The sequence below is a fragment of the Borostomias antarcticus genome, assembly GCF_949987555.1.
Source record: "Borostomias antarcticus genome assembly, chromosome: 25".
NCBI classification, from domain to species: domain Eukaryota; kingdom Metazoa; phylum Chordata; class Actinopteri; order Stomiiformes; family Stomiidae; genus Borostomias; species Borostomias antarcticus.
This window is the reverse complement of record NC_140258.1, coordinates 3810904-3828403: the sequence shown is the minus strand read 5'-3', so window position 1 is coordinate 3828403 and position 17500 is coordinate 3810904. Positions and strand designations below refer to the sequence as shown.

General features: G+C 47.9%; 1 protein-coding gene across 1 annotated transcript in view; it reads left to right on the top strand.

The window, feature by feature from the left end:
• Positions 1–1954: 1954 nt before the first annotated feature.
• The window catches only part of LOC311325909 (semaphorin-4G-like), a gene marked incomplete at its 3' end in the record, with an annotated part of 22752 nt that continues 7206 nt past the window's right edge, over positions 1955–17500 (top strand). The window contains 6 exon segments of the mRNA XM_084458726.1: positions 1955–2407; positions 15227–15378; positions 16017–16079; positions 16629–16727; positions 16988–17081; positions 17358–17471. Coding sequence (XP_084314852.1) covers positions 2296–2407; positions 15227–15378; positions 16017–16079; positions 16629–16727; positions 16988–17081; positions 17358–17471 — 634 coding nt within the window. The 5' untranslated portion in view covers positions 1955–2295.

The following is a 17500-nucleotide window of genomic DNA, read 5'->3' as shown; positions in this document are numbered from 1 at the left end:
AATAAAAACAGTTAAAATAGTAGATAAAAATAAGACAATAAAACAGGACAGGTCATATATTGTAAAAGAGAAGAAACAATACAAAAAGTTAGTGTATATATATTTTTAAAATTAAAACTACATGATAAAAGCAAGATTGAAAAGGTGTGTCTTAAGATCTCACTTAAAAGTTCCCACAGTTTCAGCCATTCTTAGGTTTTCTGGGAGGGTATTCCAGAGGCTGGGGGCATAAAAACTGAGGCCAGCCTACCCATGTCTCTTGGTCCTTGTGTAGTGTTTTTTGGTGCCCAGATAGTCTCTCCCTTTCAAATTTATATCTCCTTTCAACTTTGTTCAACACATCTGTTTTGTCCTGGTTTAACTGAAGGAAATTATGTGTCATCCATGCATTTATATCAGCAATGCATTCTACCAAGTGTTCAACTGAGCTGTCATCAGGTGTCACATACAGTACAGAGTTGGGTGTCGTCTGCATAGCTGTGGTAGCTATTAATGTGCCTCCTGATGACGTCACTTAGGGGTAGCATATACAGAATGAAGAGTAAGGGCCCTAGAATAGATCCTTGTGGGACCCCACATGTCATTGACGGTGGTGACCTGTTTAACTACTGTCTGTTTCTTCATCGTTGCTGCTGATTATAGCTCACATCTGTGGCATTACTCAATGGCGGCTTGGCTGGATTGTATTCAGGATCATAGAAGTAGCAGTTCTGTTCTGTGTCTGCATCATATTAGCCGGTTGTTGTTTGAAAAACTCTCTCCCCCCAGGCCCAGACCTGCTCCCCAGTGATAACAAGACTGACATTGTTGTTTTGTTTGTTTGTTTGTTTTCTATTCAGAGGTTATTCTGGGACACACACACACAGCTATGTCGCTGTCATTTTTTCTGTGTGTGTGCGTGTGTGTGTGTGTGTGTGTGTGTGACGGGTGTGTGTTTGTTTGTGTGTGTGTGTGTTTGTGGTTTCTCCAGCCCAGAAATGGCTAATAGCTGTCTTCTCTGCTTGCACTGTCTTTCCAGAATGAATCCCAACCAACCGGCCACAACAATGAAGAGAGACTAGCCAGTGTGAGAGACTGAAGAGAGACCAGACTGAAGAGAGAGACTGAAGAGAGACCAGCCTGTGTGTGAGACGGAAGAGAGACCAGCCTGTGAGAGAGACTGAAGAGAGACCAGCCTGTGAGAGACTGAAGAGAGACCAGCCTGTGTGTGAGACTGAAGAGAGACCAGCCTGTGTGAGAGACTGAAGAGAGACCAGCCTGTGTGTGAGACTGAAGAGAGACCAGCCTGTGAGAGACTGAAGAGAGACCAGCCTGAAGAGAGACCAGCCTGTGTGAGAGAGACTGAAGAGAGACCAGCCTGTGTGAGACTGAAGAGAGACCAGCCAGTGAGAGACTGAAGAGAGACCAGCCTGTGAGAGAGACTGAAGAGAGACCAGCCTGTGAGAGACTGAAGAGAGACCAGCCTGTGTGAGAGACCAGCCTGTGTGAGAGACCAGCCTGTGTGAGACTGAAGAGAGACCAGCCTGAAGAGAGACCAGCTTGTGAGAGAGACTGAAGAGAGACCAGCCTGTGTGAGAGACTGAAGAGAGACCAGCCTGAAGAGAGACTGAAGAGAGACCAGCCTGTGTGAGAGACTGAAGAGAGACCAGCCTGTGAGAGACTGAAGAGAGACCAGCCTGAAGAGAGACTGAAGAGAGACCAGCCTGTGAGAGAGACTGAAGAGAGACCAGCCTGTGAGAGAGACTGAAGAGAGACCAGCCTGTGAGAGAGACTGAAGAGAGACCAGCCTGTGTGAGAGACTGAAGAGAGACCAGCCTGTGAGAGACTGAAGAGAGACCAGCCTGTGAGAGAGACTGAAGAGAGACCAGCCTGTGTGAGAGACTGAAGAGAGACCAGCCTGTGAGAGACTGAAGAGAGACCAGCCTGTGAGAGAGACTGAAGAGAGACCAGCCTGTGTGAGAGACTGAAGAGAGACCAGCCTGTGAGAGACTGAAGAGAGACCAGCCTGTGAGAGAGACTGAAGAGAGACCAGCCTGTGAGAGAGACTGAAGAGAGACCAGCCTGTGTGAGAGACTGAAGAGAGACCAGCCTGTGTGAGAGACCAGCCTGTGTGAGAGCATGGGTGTTTCGCATCGGTGTGCTTGAGTGACAGGCTGTAAGTGTGAGGGAACACGTGTACTGTATGTGTCAGGTCGAGTGAGTGAGTGAGTGTGTGTGTGTGTGTGTGTGTGTGTGTGTGTGTGTGTGTGTGTGTGTGTGTGTGTGTGTGCGTGCTGAAGCTGAGAGTCTGTAGAGATGTGTGTGTCCCTGCTGCTCCTGAGCTGTGGGGTGTGTGTGGTGGGGGGCTACCCCTTCAGACCCCCCCTGGACCTGGACGTCACCGCGCGGACTACTGTGCTGACCAGTGGTAAGTCCACACACACACACACACGCACGCTCACACACACACACGCACACACACACACACGCACACACACACACACACACACACACACACTCTAAGGGCCCTATAATTGATCCTTGTGGGAGCCCACATGTCATTGACGGTGGTGACCTGTGGAACTCCTTCTGTCCTCTACCTCTCTGACTGTTTCCTCACTCTCCTCAGGACCCTCCTCCTCTTAACCCCGTTGTTTCTCCTCAGGACCCCCTCCTCTTAACCCCGTTGTTTCTCCTCAGGACCTCCTCCTCTTAACCCCGTTGTTTCTCCTCAGGACCCCCTCCTCTTAACCCCGTTGTTTCTCCTCAGGACCTCCTCCTCTTAACCCCGTTGTTTCTCCTCAGGACCTCCTCCTCTTAACCCCGTTGTTTCTCCTCAGGACCCCCTCCTCTTAACCCCGTTGTTTCTCCTCAGGACCTCCTCCTCTTAACCCCGTTGTTTCTCCTCAGGACCTCCTCCTCTTAACCCCGTTGTTTCTCCTCAGGACCTCCTCCTCTTAACCCCGTTGTTTCTCCTCAGGACCTCCTCCTCTTAACCCCGTTGTTTCTCCTCAGGACCCTCCTCCTCTTAACCCCGTTGTTTCTCCTCAGGACCTCCTCCTCTTAACCCCGTTGTTTCTCCTCAGGACCTCCTCCTCTTAACCCCGTTGTTTCTCCTCAGGACCCCCTCCTCTTAACCCCGTTGTTTCTCCTCAGGACCTCCTCCTCTTAACCCCGTTGTTCTCCTCAGGACCCCCTCCTCTTAACCCCGTTGTTTCCTCAGGACCTCCTCCTCTTAACCCCGTTGTTTCCTCAGGACCTCCTCCTCTTAACCCCGTTGTTTCTCCTCAGGACCTCCTCCTCTTAACCCCGTTGTTTCCTCACTCTCCTCAGGACCCCCTCCTCTTAACCCCGTTGTTTCTCCTCAGGACCCCCTCCTCTTAACCCCGTTGTTTCTCCTCAGGACCCCCCTCCTCTCAACCCCATTGTTTCTCCTCAGGACCTCCTCCTCTTAACCCCGTTGGTGCTGATTATAGCTCACATCTGTGGCATTACTCAATGGCGGCTTGGCTGGATTGAATTCAGGGTCATTAAAGTAGCAGTTCTGTTCTGTGTCTGCATCATATTAGCCGGTTGTTGTTTGACAGCTACTGTATTATGTGTGTGTGTGTGTGTGTGTGTGTGTGTGTGTGTGTTTTCTCCAGCCCAGAAAGGGCTAATGGCTATCTTCTCTGCTTGCACTCTTGCTCGTCTTTCCAGAATGAATCCCAACCCCTGCCATAATCCTCCTACCACCTTATCTCATTTTCCCTAAATCAACATTTTGTTTTTAGGCCTATTTACAACACATACAGTACACACACGCACAGACACACACACACACACACACATACACACACACATGTGGCATACTATGTATTGGGACATACTACATCAGTTTTTGGCATACTATATAGTAGGGTAGTATGCGATTCAGTACGCAGCCCAGGTGTTTTCCCTGACCACATGACCAGACAGAAAGAGGAGGGGCTATACTGTACTATAGTGCGCTTAGACCACATGACCAGACAGAAAGAGGAGGGGCTATACTGTACTATAGTGTGCTTAGACCACATGACCAGACAGAAAGGGGAGGGGCTATACTGTACTATAGTGCGCTTAGACCACATGACCAGACAGAAAGGGGAGGGGCTATACTGTACTATAGTGCGCTTAGACCACATGACCAGACAGAAAGGGGAGGGGCTATACTGTACTATAGTGTGCTAAGACCACATGACCAGACAGAAAGAGGAGGGGCTATACTGTACTATAGTGTGCTTAGACCACATGACCAGACAGAAAGGGGAGGGGCTATACTGTACTATAGTGCGCTTAGACCACATGACCAGACAGAAAGGGGAGGGGCTATACTGTACTATAGTGCGCTTAGACCACATGACCAGACAGAAAGGGGAGGGGCTATACTGTACTATAGTGTGCTAAGACCACATGACCAGACAGAAAGAGGAGGGGCTATACTGTACTATAGTGCGCTTAGACCACATGACCAGACAGAAAGGGGAGGGGCTATACTGTACTATAGTGTGCTTAGACCACATGACCAGACAGAAAGGGGAGGGGCTATACTGTACTATAGTGCGCTTAGACCACATGACCAGACAGAAAGGGGAGGGGCTATACTGTACTATAGTGCGCTTAGACCACATGACCAGACAGAAAGGGGAGGGGCTATACTGTACTATAGTGCGCTTAGACCACATGACCAGACAGAAAGGGGAGGGGCTATACTGTACTATAGTGTGCTAAGACCACATGACCAGACAGAAAGGGGAGGGGCTATACTGTACTATAGTGCGCTTAGACCACATGACCAGACAGAAAGGGGAGGGGCTATACTGTACTATAGAGCGCTTAGACCACATGACCAGACAGAAAGGGGAGGAGCTATACTGTACTATAGTGCGCTTAGAGATGTCTTGCTGAACCTGTAGGAGGGCAGTAACCATGGCAACTGTCACACATTGTATGGTTTTGTGTTTTCGTGGACAAACTGTATATATGATTGTATATATGAGGATCTCTTTCCCTCTCTGTTAGTGTGTGTGTGTGTGCGCGTGTGTGCATGTGTGTGTGTATGTGTGTGTGTGTGTGTGTGTGTGTGTGTGTGCATGTGTGTGTGTATGTGTGTATGTGTGTGTGTATGTGTGTGTGTGTGGGCACGTGTTGGTACATGATACCATACGATGGTTCAGTGTGGGTGTACGCCTACATGTTGGTGTGGTGGAATGTGTGCGGACTGAGCGCGCTCACATGCGTCGGGTGGGGATGTGTGAGTGAACACAGACTGCGAGGGCCAGGCTCGTCCAGGAGAGATCACACCGGCACTTCAGCTTTCTGGACAATACTTCTCCTGTCCTGCATTAGTCAGTGTAATCTCCCTGGCCTTAACTTACACTCTCTCCTCCTCCTCCTCCTCCTCTCTCCCCAATACCATTACTCTCCCTCTCCTCCTCCTCCTCCTCCCCCTCCCTCTCACCCTCCCTGATAATTCCCTCCTCCTCCTGTCCCTCCCTAATAACTGTACCTCTCTCCTCCTCCTCCTCTCTCTCTCCCTCCCTAATACCATAACTCTCCCTCTCTCCCCCTCCTCCTCTCTCTCCCTCCCTAACACCATAACTCTCCCTCTCTCCCCCTCCTCCTCTCTCTCTCCCTCCCTAACACCATAACTCTCCCTCTCTCCCCCTCCTCCTCTCTCTCCCTCCCTTACACCATAACTCTCCCTCTCTCCCCCTCCTCCTCTCTCTCTCCCTCCCTAACACCATAACTCTCCCTCTCTCCCCCTCCTCCTTCTCTCCTTCCCTAATACCATAACTCTCCCTCTCTCCTCCTCCTTCTCCTCTCCCTCCCTAGTACCATTACTCTATCTTCTCCTCCTCCTCTCCCTCCCTAGTACCATTACTCTATCTTCTCCTCCTCCTCTCTCTCCCTAGTACCATTACTGCCCACCTCCTCCTACCACCTTATCTCATTTGCCCTAAATCAACATTTTGTCTTCAGGTATGTTTACAAGTCCACCCACACACCCAACTATTCCTCTCCCTCTCTCCATCCGTCTCTCTCTCTCGCTCTCTTTCTCTCTCTCTCTCTCTCTCTCTCCACTCCTCTCTCCCTCTCTGCATCCCCCTCCTTCTCTCTTAGTCTCTCCACTCCTCTTTTTCACCCCATTTTTTCCTCTTTTTCTGTATAAAATACAACAAAACATAATGTGTCCTCTCTTGCTTCCCCTCCGTTCAAACCTTTCTTCACTCAAATTCAGATTCACAGATGCTTTATTGGCGTGACTGAAGACAAGCATGGTATTGCCAAAGCGATATGACAGTAGAAAGTCAACAGGAACCTTTTTTTGTCAACAATTGAATTAGTGTAAATTAAACAAAATCACATTTTTCATTAAATTTTTTCACAAATCATCATACAGTAGTAGTAAATTATTGATTAGAATTGGAAAAAGGGAATTTCTTAAAGTAATCGTGCCTCATGTTTTCAAATGTTTTACGTTGTAGGAGAAGGTTTGTGTGTGTTTGTGTGTCCCGTCTCGTACGGTAGTGACGTTCTCTGGACCGCCAGCCTTCCTCCTAGCGTAGCTGTGGACCGCCAGCCTTCCTCCTAACGTAGCTGTGGACCGCCAGCCTTCCTCCTAGCGTAGCTGTGGACCGCCAGCCTTCCTCCTAGCGTAGCTGTGGACCGCCAGCCTTCCTCCTAGCGTAGCTGTGGACCGCCAGCCTTCCTCCTAGCGTAGCTGTGGACCGCCAGCCTTCCTCCTAGCGTAGCTGTGGGCACGTAACCTGTATCTGCTCAGGATCTGTCTGGCTCTATACCCCTGACAGAGAAGAGATATTCTGCCCTTGTGTAATCTGGTCTGATGGCTCGATAACAATTCAGCTTGTTTTGTCATTGAATTTGTGTCCCAATGTTCCAAATAAGAGTTGTTTTGTCTTTGTTTCAAGATTTGGTTAATTTTGATTTCTTTGTAAGCAGATCTGCTCTGAGCATCTTCAACATAAATAGGTTTTGTTTTGTTAGTAAGCTCTAGAACCAGTTGACTCAGAGGACTCCTTTCACGGTTCAGTTCTCTCTCTCTGTCTCTCTCTCTCTCTCTCTCTCTCTGTTCTCTCTCTCCTCCTCTCCCCCTCCTCCCCTCTCCCGCTAGTCTTCATCCCTCTGTCTCACTGCTGGGCTCCCCATCTGCAAACTTCACACTCATCTCTTTGATCTGGGTGTTTCCTAGCAACATAAGCCAACTTCGGTTTCTTAGCCGGCACAGGGCAGTTAAAACGCACGCAAACACACACACACACACACACACACACAGACACTTGCAATAATTGTATTCACACCACTCCAGTTCACATCACCTCTCCATTCACGCAGACCATGTGGAGAACAGGGGGGGGGGGGTTGTGAAAGTCTTCTGAGTGTGAGCAGAGCCGACAGAGGGAAGAGGAGAGAGGAGAGAGAGGGAAGAGGAGAGAGGAGAGAGAGGGAAGAGGAGAGAGAGGGAAGAGGAGAGAGGAGAGAGAGGGAGGAGGGAATGGAGACGGGTTCTTTCAGATCTTTCTATTACAACATTACTGATGCACCTGATGCACACCTCCCTCTCTGTCTCTCTGTTTCTCTCTCTCTCTCTCTCCCTCCCTCCCTCCCTCCCTCCCCCTCTCTATCACTCTCTCTCTCTATCTCTCTCTCTATCTGTTTTTGTTCAAAAGTGTCATTAGGAGAGGTGCTCTTCTGTTCCGCCTAATTTCTCAGCATGTAACGTGAACCCTGGCCGAGGTGAACTTTGACCTGTGGTACATTCTGAGCTTTTCATCCACCCTCTCCCGCGGGGATTCTCAACAAGGCCTCGGGGGTATTATAGAGGTAGCTACGGTATATGTGTGTGTGTGTGTGTGTGTGTGTGTGTGTGTGTGTGTGTGTGTGTGTGTGTGTGTGTGTGGTTTCTGATGACATCCACCACCCCCCGTCCGTGTCCCAGTCTGGAGGCTGGGTCTGGGGGGCTGGGTCTGGGGGATGGGTCTGGAGGCTGGGTCTGGAGGCTGGGTCTGGGGGCTGACTCTCAGGGGAGGCTGGGTCTGGAGGCTGGGTCTGGGGGCTGACTCTCAGGGGAGGCTGGGTCTGGAGGCTGGGTCTGGGGGCTGACTCTCAGGGGAGGCTGGGTCTGGAGGCTGGGTCTGGGCTGACCCCCAGGGGAGGCTGGGTCTGGAGGCTGGGTCTGGGCTGGTCAGGGGTCAGGGGAGGAGGTTGGGTCTGGGGGCTGACTCTCAGGGGAGGCTGGGTCTGGGCTGGTCAGGGGTCAGGGGTCAGGGGAGGGCCCAGGGAAGACAGGTATTGTCTCTGCTCAGGTCTTTTGTCTCCTCTCACAATAGGAAGCGATAGAATAACCAAGAGGAAGTAGAGGATCTACTTTCTAGAGGAGAGTGCGTGAGGAGTGTGTGAGGAGTGTGTGTGAGGAGTGTGTGTGAGGAGTGTGTGAGAGGAGTGTGTGTGTGAGGAGTGAGGAGTGTGTGTGAGGAGTGTGTGAGAGAGGAGTGTGTGAGGAGTGTGTGAGGAGTGTGTGTGAGGAGTGTGTGTGAGGAGTGTGTGTGAGGAGTGTGAGAGGAGTGTGTGTGTGAGGAGTGAGGAGTGTGTGTGAGGAGTGTGTGAGAGAGGAGTGTGTGAGGAGTGTGTGAGAGGAGTGTGTGTGAGGAGAGGAGTAGTAGCCATGGTAGCAGACAGACATTAATAAGCACATACTGTACTGTACAGTAGCTGTAACTAGCTGGTCCTCCAGGTGTGGCTGGTATTCTTTAGTTATTCTTAATATTCTTTTATTCATTTATTTGTGTATTTGCATCCACATTTGTTACAAAGTACAAAGTTGCAACTCTTTCTGTTGTCCTCATAGAACCCAAGAAACACAATAACCCTCACATTATTCCTGCTCTTTATCCGGATCCCCCGTTGGCGGTTCCACGACAGCCTGCTAGTCTTCCTGGGGTCCACAAAAAAGTGCTGAGTCGTGGTTCAGCATGTGAATGTGCTTGATGTTCCCCTCCTGCATTGTGCTGCTACAGGGCTCCTCCAGGGGAGGTCGTTAGAGTAGTGTTGAGAGCAGTGTTAGAGCGTGTTAGTGTAGTGTTGAGAGCAGTGTTAGTGTAGTGTTGAGAGCAGTGTTAGTGTAGTGTTGAGAGCAGTGTTAGTGTAGTGTTGAGAGCAGTGTTAGTGTAGTGTTGAGAGCAGTGTTAGTGTAGTGTTGAGAGCAGTGTTAGAGTGTGTTGTTAGTGTAGTGTTGAGAGCAGTTTTAGAGTGTGTTAGTGAAGTGTTGAGAGCAGTTTTAGAGCGTGTAAGTGTAGTGTTGAGAGCAGTGTTAGTGTAGTGTTGAGAGCAGTGTTAGAGCGTGTTAGTGTAGTGTTGAGAGCAGTGTTAGAGTGTGTTAGAGTAGTGTTGAGAGCAGTGTTAGAGCGTGTTGTTAGTGTAGTGTTGAGAGCAGTGTTAGTGAAGTGTTGAGAGCAGTGTTAGAGTGTGTTAGTGAAGTGTTGAGAGCAGTGTTAGAGCGTGTTAGTGAAGTGTTGAGAGCAGTTTTAGAGCATGTAAGTGTAGTGTTGAGAGCAGTTTTAGTGAAGTGTTGAGAGCAGTGTTAGAGCGTGTTAGTGTAGTGTTGAGAGCAGTTTTAGAGTGTGTTAGTGTAGTGTTGAGAGCAGTGTTAGAGCGTGTTAGTGTAGTGTTGAGAGCAGTTTTAGAGTGTGTTAGTGTAGTGTTGAGAGCAGTGTTAGAGCGTGTTAGTGTAGTGTTGAGAGCAGTGTTAGTGTAGTGTTGAGAGCAGTGTTAGAGTGTGTTAGTGTAGTGTTGAGAGCAGTTTTAGAGTGTGTTAGTGTAGTGTTGAGAGCAGTGTTAGAGTGTGTTAGTGTAGTGTTGAGAGCAGTGTTAGAGTGTGTTAGTGTAGTGTTGAGAGCAGTGTTAGAGTGTGTTAGTGTAGTGTTGAGAGCAGTGTTAGTGTAGTGTTGAGAGCAGTGTTAGAGTGTGTTGTTAGTGTAGTGTTGAGAGCAGTGTTAGAGTGTGTTGTTAGTGTAGTGTTGAGAACAGTGTTAGTGTAGTGTTGAGAGCAGTGTTAGTGTAGTGTTGAGAGCAGTGTTAGAGCGTGTTAGTGTAGTGTTGAGAGCAGTGTTAGTGTAGTGTTGAGAGCAGTGTTAGTGTAGTGTTGAGAGCAGTGTTAGAGCGTGTTAGTGTAGTGTTGAGAGCAGTGTTAGTGTAGTGTTGAGAGCAGTGTTAGAGTGTGTTAGTGTAGTGTTGAGAGCAGTGTTAGAGCGTGTTAGTGTAGTGTTGAGAGCAGTGTTAGAGTGTGTTAGTGTAGTGTTGAGAGCAGTGTTAGAGCGTGTTAGTGTAGTGTTGAGAGCAGTGTTAGAGTAGTGTTGAGAGCAGTGTTAGAGCGTGTTAGTGTAGTGTTGAGAGCAGTGTTAGAGCGTGTTAGTGTAGTGTTGACAGCAGTTTTAGAGTGTGTTAGTGTAGTGTTGAGAGCAGTTTTAGAGTGTGTTAGTGTAGTGTTGAGAGCAGTGTTAGAGTAGTGTTGAGAGCAGTGTTAGTGTAGTGTTGAGAGCAGTGTTAGAGTGTGTTAGTGTAGTGTTGAGAGCAGTTTTAGAGTGTGTTAGTGTAGTGTTGAGAGCAGTGTTAGTGTAGTGTTGAGAGCAGTGTAAGAGTGTGTTAGTGTAGTGTTGAGAGCAGTGTTAGAGCGTGTTAGTGTAGTGTTGAGAGCAGTGTTAGAGTGTGTTAGTGTAGTGTTGAGAGCAGTGTTAGAGCGTGTTAGTGTAGTGTTGAGAGCAGTGTAAGAGTGTGTTAGTGTAGTGTTGAGAGCAGTGTTAGTGTAGTGTTGAGAGCAGTGTTAGAGTGTGTTAGTGTAGTGTTGAGAGCAGTTTTAGAGTGTGTTAGTGTAGTGTTGAGAGCAGTGTTAGAGTGTGTTAGTGTAGTGTTGAGAGCAGTGTTAGAGTATGTTAGTGTAGTGTTGAGAGCAGTGTTAGAGTGTGTTAGTGTAGTGTTGAGAGCAGTGCTAGTGTAGTGTTGAGAGCAGTGTTAGAGTGTGTTGTTAGTGTAGTGTTGAGAGCAGTGTTAGAGTGTGTTGTTAGTGTAGTGTTGAGAACAGTGTTAGTGTAGTGTTGAGAGCAGTGTTAGTGTAGTGTTGAGAGCAGTGTTAGAGCGTGTTAGTGTAGTGTTGAGAGCAGTGTTAGTGTAGTGTTGAGAGCAGTGTTAGTGTAGTGTTGAGAGCAGTGTTAGAGCGTGTAAGTGTAGTGTTGAGAGCAGTGTTAGTGTAGTGTTGAGAGCAGTGTTAGAGCGTGTTAGTGTAGTGTTGAGAGCAGTGTTAGAGCGTGTTAGTGTAGTGTTGAGAGCAGTGTTAGTGTAGTGTTGAGAGCAGTGTTAGAGCGTGTTAGTGTAGTGTTGAGAGCAGTGTTAGAGCGTGTTAGTGTAGTGTTGAGAGCAGTGTTAGAGCGTGTTAGTGTAGTGTTGAGAGCAGTGTAAGAGTGTGTTAGTGTAGTGTTGAGAGCAGTGTTAGAGCGTGTTAGTGTAGTGTTGAGAGCAGTGTTAGAGTGTGTTAGTGTAGTGTTGAGAGCAGTGTTAGAGCGTGTTAGTGTAGTGTTGAGAGCAGTGTTAGTGTAGTGTTGACAGCAGTTTTAGAGTGTGTTAGTGTAGTGTTGAGAGCAGTGTTAGAGTAGTGTTGAGAGCAGTGTTAGAGTGTGTTAGTGTAGTGTTGAGAGCAGTGTTAGAGTGTGTTAGTGTAGTGTTGAGAGCAGTGTTAGAGCGTGTTAGTGTAGTGTTGAGAGCAGTGTTAGAGTGTGTTAGTGTAGTGTTGAGAGCAGTTTTAGAGTGTGTTAGTGTAGTGTTGAGAGCAGTGTTAGAGTAGTGTTGAGAGCAGTGTTAGTGTAGTGTTGAGAGCAGTGTTAGTGTAGTGTTGAGAGCAGTGTTAGAGTGTGTTAGTGTAGTGTTGAGAGCAGTTTTAGAGTGTGTTAGTGTAGTGTTGAGAGCAGTGTTAGTGTAGTGTTGAGAGCAGTGTAAGAGTGTGTTAGTGTAGTGTTGAGAGCAGTGTTAGAGCGTGTTAGTGTAGTGTTGAGAGCAGTGTTAGAGTGTGTTAGTGTAGTGTTGAGAGCAGTGTTAGAGCGTGTTAGTGTAGTGTTGAGAGCAGTGTTAGAGTGTGTTAGTGTAGTGTTGAGAGCAGTGTTAGTGTAGTGTTGAGAGCAGTGTTAGAGTGTGTTAGTGTAGTGTTGAGAGCAGTTTTAGAGTGTGTTAGTGTAGTGTTGAGAGCAGTGTTAGAGTGTGTTAGTGTAGTGTTGAGAGCAGTGTTAGAGTATGTTAGTGTAGTGTTGAGAGCAGTGTTAGAGTGTGTTAGTGTAGTGTTGAGAGCAGTGTTAGTGTAGTGTTGAGAGCAGTGTTAGAGTGTGTTGTTAGTGTAGTGTTGAGAGCAGTGTTAGAGTGTGTTGTTAGTGTAGTGTTGAGAACAGTGTTAGTGTAGTGTTGAGAGCAGTGTTAGTGTAGTGTTGAGAGCAGTGTTAGAGCGTGTTAGTGTAGTGTTGAGAGCAGTGTTAGTGTAGTGTTGAGGGCAGTGTTAGTGTAGTGTTGAGAGCAGTGTTAGAGCGTGTTAGTGTAGTGTTGAGAGCAGTGTTAGTGTAGTGTTGAGAGCAGTGTTAGAGTGTGTTAGTGTAGTGTTGAGAGCAGTGTTAGAGTGTGTTAGTGTAGTGTTGAGAGCAGTGTTAGAGTGTGTTGTTAGTGTAGTGTTGAGAGCAGTGTTAGAGTGTGTTAGTGTAGTGTTGAGAGCAGTGTTAGAGTGTGTTAGTGTAGTGTTGAGAGCAGTGTTAGTGTGTTAGTGTAGTGTTGACAGCAGTTTTAGAGTGTGTTAGTGTAGTGTTGAGAGCAGTGTTAGAGTAGTGTTGAGAGCAGTGTTAGAGTGTGTTAGTGTAGTGTTGAGAGCAGTGTTAGTGTGTTAGTGTAGTGTTGAGAGCAGTGTTAGAGCGTGTTAGTGTAGTGTTGAGAGCAGTGTTAGAGTGTGTTAGTGTAGTGTTGAGAGCAGTTTTAGAGCGTGTTAGTGTAGTGTTGAGAGCAGTGTTAGAGTGTGTTAGTGTAGTGTTGAGAGCAGTGTTAGAGTAGTGTTGAGAGCAGTGTTAGTGTAGTGTTAAGAGCAGTGTTAGAGTGTGTTAGTGTAGTGTTGAGAGCAGTTTTAGAGTGTGTTAGTGTAGTGTTGAGAGCAGTGTTAGTGTAGTGTTGAGAGCAGTGTAAGAGTGTGTTAGTGTAGTGTTGAGAGCAGTGTTAGAGCGTGTTAGTGTAGTGTTGAGAGCAGTGTTAGAGTGTGTTAGTGTAGTGTTGAGAGCAGTGTTAGAGCGTGTTAGTGTAGTGTTGAGAGCAGTGTTAGAGTGTGTTAGTGTAGTGTTGAGAGCAGTGTTAGTGTAGTGTTGAGAGCAGTGTTAGAGTGTGTTAGTGTAGTGTTGAGAGCAGTGTTAGAGTGTGTTAGTGTAGTGTTGAGAGCAGTGTTAGAGCGTGTTAGTGTAGTGTTGAGAGCAGTGTTAGAGTGTGTTAGTGTAGTGTTGAGAGCAGTTTTAGAGTGTGTTAGTGTAGTGTTGAGAGCAGTGTTAGAGTAGTGTTGAGAGCAGTGTTAGTGTAGTGTTGAGAGCAGTGTTAGTGTAGTGTTGAGAGCAGTGTTAGTGTAGTGTTGAGAGCAGTGTTAGAGTGTGTTAGTGTAGTGTTGAGAGCAGTTTTAGAGTGTGTTAGTGTAGTGTTGAGAGCAGTGTCAGAGTAGTGTTGAGAGCAGTGTTAGTGTAGTGTTGAGAGCAGTGTTAGAGTGTGTTAGTGTAGTGTTGAGAGCAGTTTTAGAGTGTGTTAGTGTAGTGTTGAGAGCAGTGTTAGAGTAGTGTTGAGAGCAGTGTTAGTGTAGTGTTGAGAGCAGTTTTAGAGTGTGTTAGTGTAGTGTTGAGAGCAGTGTTAGTGTAGTGTTGAGAGCAGTGTTAGAGTGTGTTAGTGTAGTGTTGAGAGCAGTGTTAGAGTGTGTTAGTGTAGTGTTGAGAGCAGTGTTAGTGTAGTGTTGAGAGCAGTGTTAGAGTGTGTTAGTGTAGTGTTGAGAGCAGTTTTAGAGCGTGTTAGTGTAGTGTTGAGAGCAGTGTTAGTGTAGTGTTGAGAGCAGTGTTAGAGTGTGTTAGAGTAGTGTTGAGAGCAGTGTTAGAGCGTGTTAGTGTAGTGTTGAGAGCAGTGTTAGTGTAGTGTTGAGAGCAGTGTTAGAGCGTGTTAGTGTAGTGTTGAGAGCAGTGTTAGAGCGTGTTAGTGTAGTGTTGAGAGTAGTGTTGAGAGCAGTGTTAGTGTAGTGTTGAGAGCAGTGTTAGAGCGTGTTAGTGTAGTGTTGAGAGTAGTGTTGAGAGCAGTGTTAGTGTAGTGTTGAGAGCAGTGTTAGAGCGTGTTGATAGTGTAGTGTTGAGAGCAGTGTTAGAGCGTGTTGATAGTGTAGTGTTGAGAGCAGTGTTAGAGCGTGTTGATAGTGTAGTGTTGAGAGCAGTGTTAGAGAGCAGTGTTACTATCTCACCTGCGCTTAGCTGGAGGGCTCATTAGGCCGGATATCATAGTGTTGACTCGGCCGCTGTTGTGTGTGTGTGTGTGTGTGTGTATGTGTGTGTGTGTGTGTGTGTGTGTGTGTGTGTGTGTGTGTTGCATATTACGCAGGTGAGAGATATCTATGATTTAGCTCATACACATTGTTCATGCACAGATACGCGCGCACACACACACAAATACAGATAACCACGCACACACACAAACACAGATAATCACGCACACACACACACACACACACACACACACAAGCAGACACGCACCCACACAGCACACAAGAGTGAGCATGAGCTGTCAGCAGTCTACAAGGACATCTTATTGAATAGTGTTGCTCTCCTATGCTCTCTCCCCCTCTCCTCTCTCTCCTCTCCCCTCTTCTCTCTACCTCCTCTCCTCCTCTCTCTCCTCCCCTTTCCTCTCCTCTCTCCTCTCCTCTCTCTCCTCTCCTCTCTCTCCTCTCCTCTCCCTGTCCTCCCCCTTCCTCTCCTCTCTTTCCTCTCTCCTCCTCTTTCTCCTCTCTTCTCCTCTCTCCTCTACTCTCTCTCTCCTCCCCCTTCCTCTCCTCTCTCCTCTCCTTTCTCTCCTCTCCTCACCTTTCTCTCCTCTCCTCTCTCTCCTCTCCTCTCCCTGTCCTCCCCCTTCCTCACCTCTCTCTCCTCTCTCCTCCTCTTCCTCCTCTCCTCTCCTCCAGATCTCCAGGGCTGCAGGCGTTTCCAGTGGTCTACAGTAGTGAACTACAGCACCCTGCTGCTGGAAGACCACCGGGGCCTCCTCTATGTGGGGGCCCGCGGGGCCGCGTTCGCCCTCAACGCCACCGACATCTCAGCCAACACATCGACGACTGTGAGTGTGTGTGTGTGTGTGTGTGTATGTGTGTGTTTGCTGTCTGTTTGTATTCATATTCACCAATAACTTTCCTTTGGAAAGAATCAGGTTGATTCTGTGTGTGTGTGTGTGTGTGTGTGTGTGTGTGTGTGTGTGTGTGTGTTTGTGTGTGTATGTATGTGTGTGTTTGCTGTCTGTTTGTATTCATATTCACCAATAACTTTCCTTTGGAAAGAATCAGGTTGATTGTACAGCATATGTGTGTACATGTGGACCGAGGAGATTTCATTTGCACTCGGAAAAGCCACGGCAAGTCAACGAGCTCTTATCATGGATCTCCGACTGCCTCGGCCCATTCCTTACTGTACTTTCTAGGTGTCGACAAGATGGCGTATTAATGGTGAGCTACAGTAGCTGCACTTTAGCCCTAGAAACTCAACGTCTTGATTTATCTGAGCGACCGCTCTATACCCGGTGACACCATCCTACCATAAAAACCAGCCAGCTGTCTACGATATGTTAATGTTCAACCACAAGCTGTCGATATCTAACACTGGAGGAAGATGTCAGCTGTGTGTGCAGGGCCGTGAGGACAGAGGTAAACAAGGTGAAGTGTTGTAAATCATTGAGCTCCCGTGTGTCTGTGGTTGTGGTAGATCGCGTGGGAGGCCTCGTCGGAGCAGAAGCAGCAGTGTCTGAACAAGGGGAAAGATAACCAGGTGCTTCTCTCCTCTCCCTCCCCCTCTCTCTCTCTCTCTCTCTTCCTCTCTCTCTCTCTCTCTCTCCCTCTCTTTCTATCTTTTCCCTATTGCCTTTTCTCTATGTTGTGTGTGTGACGTCTGTATTGCGTGTGCGTGGGTGAACCTCCACCCCAGCAGCTCTGAGGGCGTTGCTGGAAAAGAGTCGGTGCGCAAATTGCCTCGTTAAATATGGGTTCGAAAACGTTTCAAAATGTCTTTGTCCATCTCCTCTCTCTCCCCTCCCTCCCTCCCGTTCTCTCTCCCCTCCCTCCCTCCCTCCCGTTCTCTCTCTCCCCTCCCTCCCTCCCTCCCTCCCTCCCGTTCTCTCTCTCCCCTCCCTCCCTCCCTCCCTCCCGTTCTCTCTCCCCTCCCTCCCTCCCTCCCTCCCTCCCTCCCTCCCTCCCGTTCACTGTCATCCCACCCTCTCTGTCTGACAGCATCTGATGTTTCTCTCTTTCTCCCTCTCCCTCTCTCTCTCTCTCTCTCTCTCTCTCTCTCTCTCTCTCTCTCTCTCTCTCTCTCTAACAGACCGAGTGTTTTAACCACATCCGTCTCCTGCAGAGGTTCAACTCCACTCATCTGTACATGTGTGGGACCCACGCCTTCAGACCTCTGTGTGCATACATAGTAAGGCCATCCATAAATGATCCTTATCTTCCTGCAGATGCCACAGAATAATGTATGGCATGATATAAATTATTCTGCCCGGTTTTCACGCACTATTGGAATCGATAATTAAAATTTGATTGGTCTCGCAATGAAAATGTATGGTTCTATTTATTATGCTGCACTGATCTCTAAAAGGAGGGATATGAATGTATATATTAGTATCACTGAGAGGGCTCAGTGTATATTTTAACGGTGGCGTGCGGGCGTCTCCCCTGCAGGAGGAGGCGGGGTTTCAGATGTCGTCTGTGGTGGAGGACGGCAGGGAGAAGTGTCCGTACGACCCTGCCACTGGATACACAGGACTCATCATCGGTATCATACACACTTCACATGACTTAGGACACGGATTTATTCTTATTAACCGATTGATTGATTGATTGATTGATTGATTGATTGATTGATTGATTGATTGATTGATTGATTGATTGATTGATTGATTGATTGATTGATTGATTGATTGATTGGTTGATTGGTTGGTTGGTTGATTGATTGGTTGGTTGGTTGATTGATTGGTTGGTTGATTGGTTCGTTGGTTGTTTGATTGGTCGATTGATTAATTGATTGATTGCCACCACGTTCTTCCTGCAGACCAGCAGATGTACACAGCGTCTCAGTATGAGTTCCGGAGCTTCCCAGACATCCGTCGTAACTCCCCGTCTCCCACGGTGAGGACAGAGGATGCTCCTACGCGCTGGCTACATGGTGAGTACAGGGCACTAGAGAAGACCCTC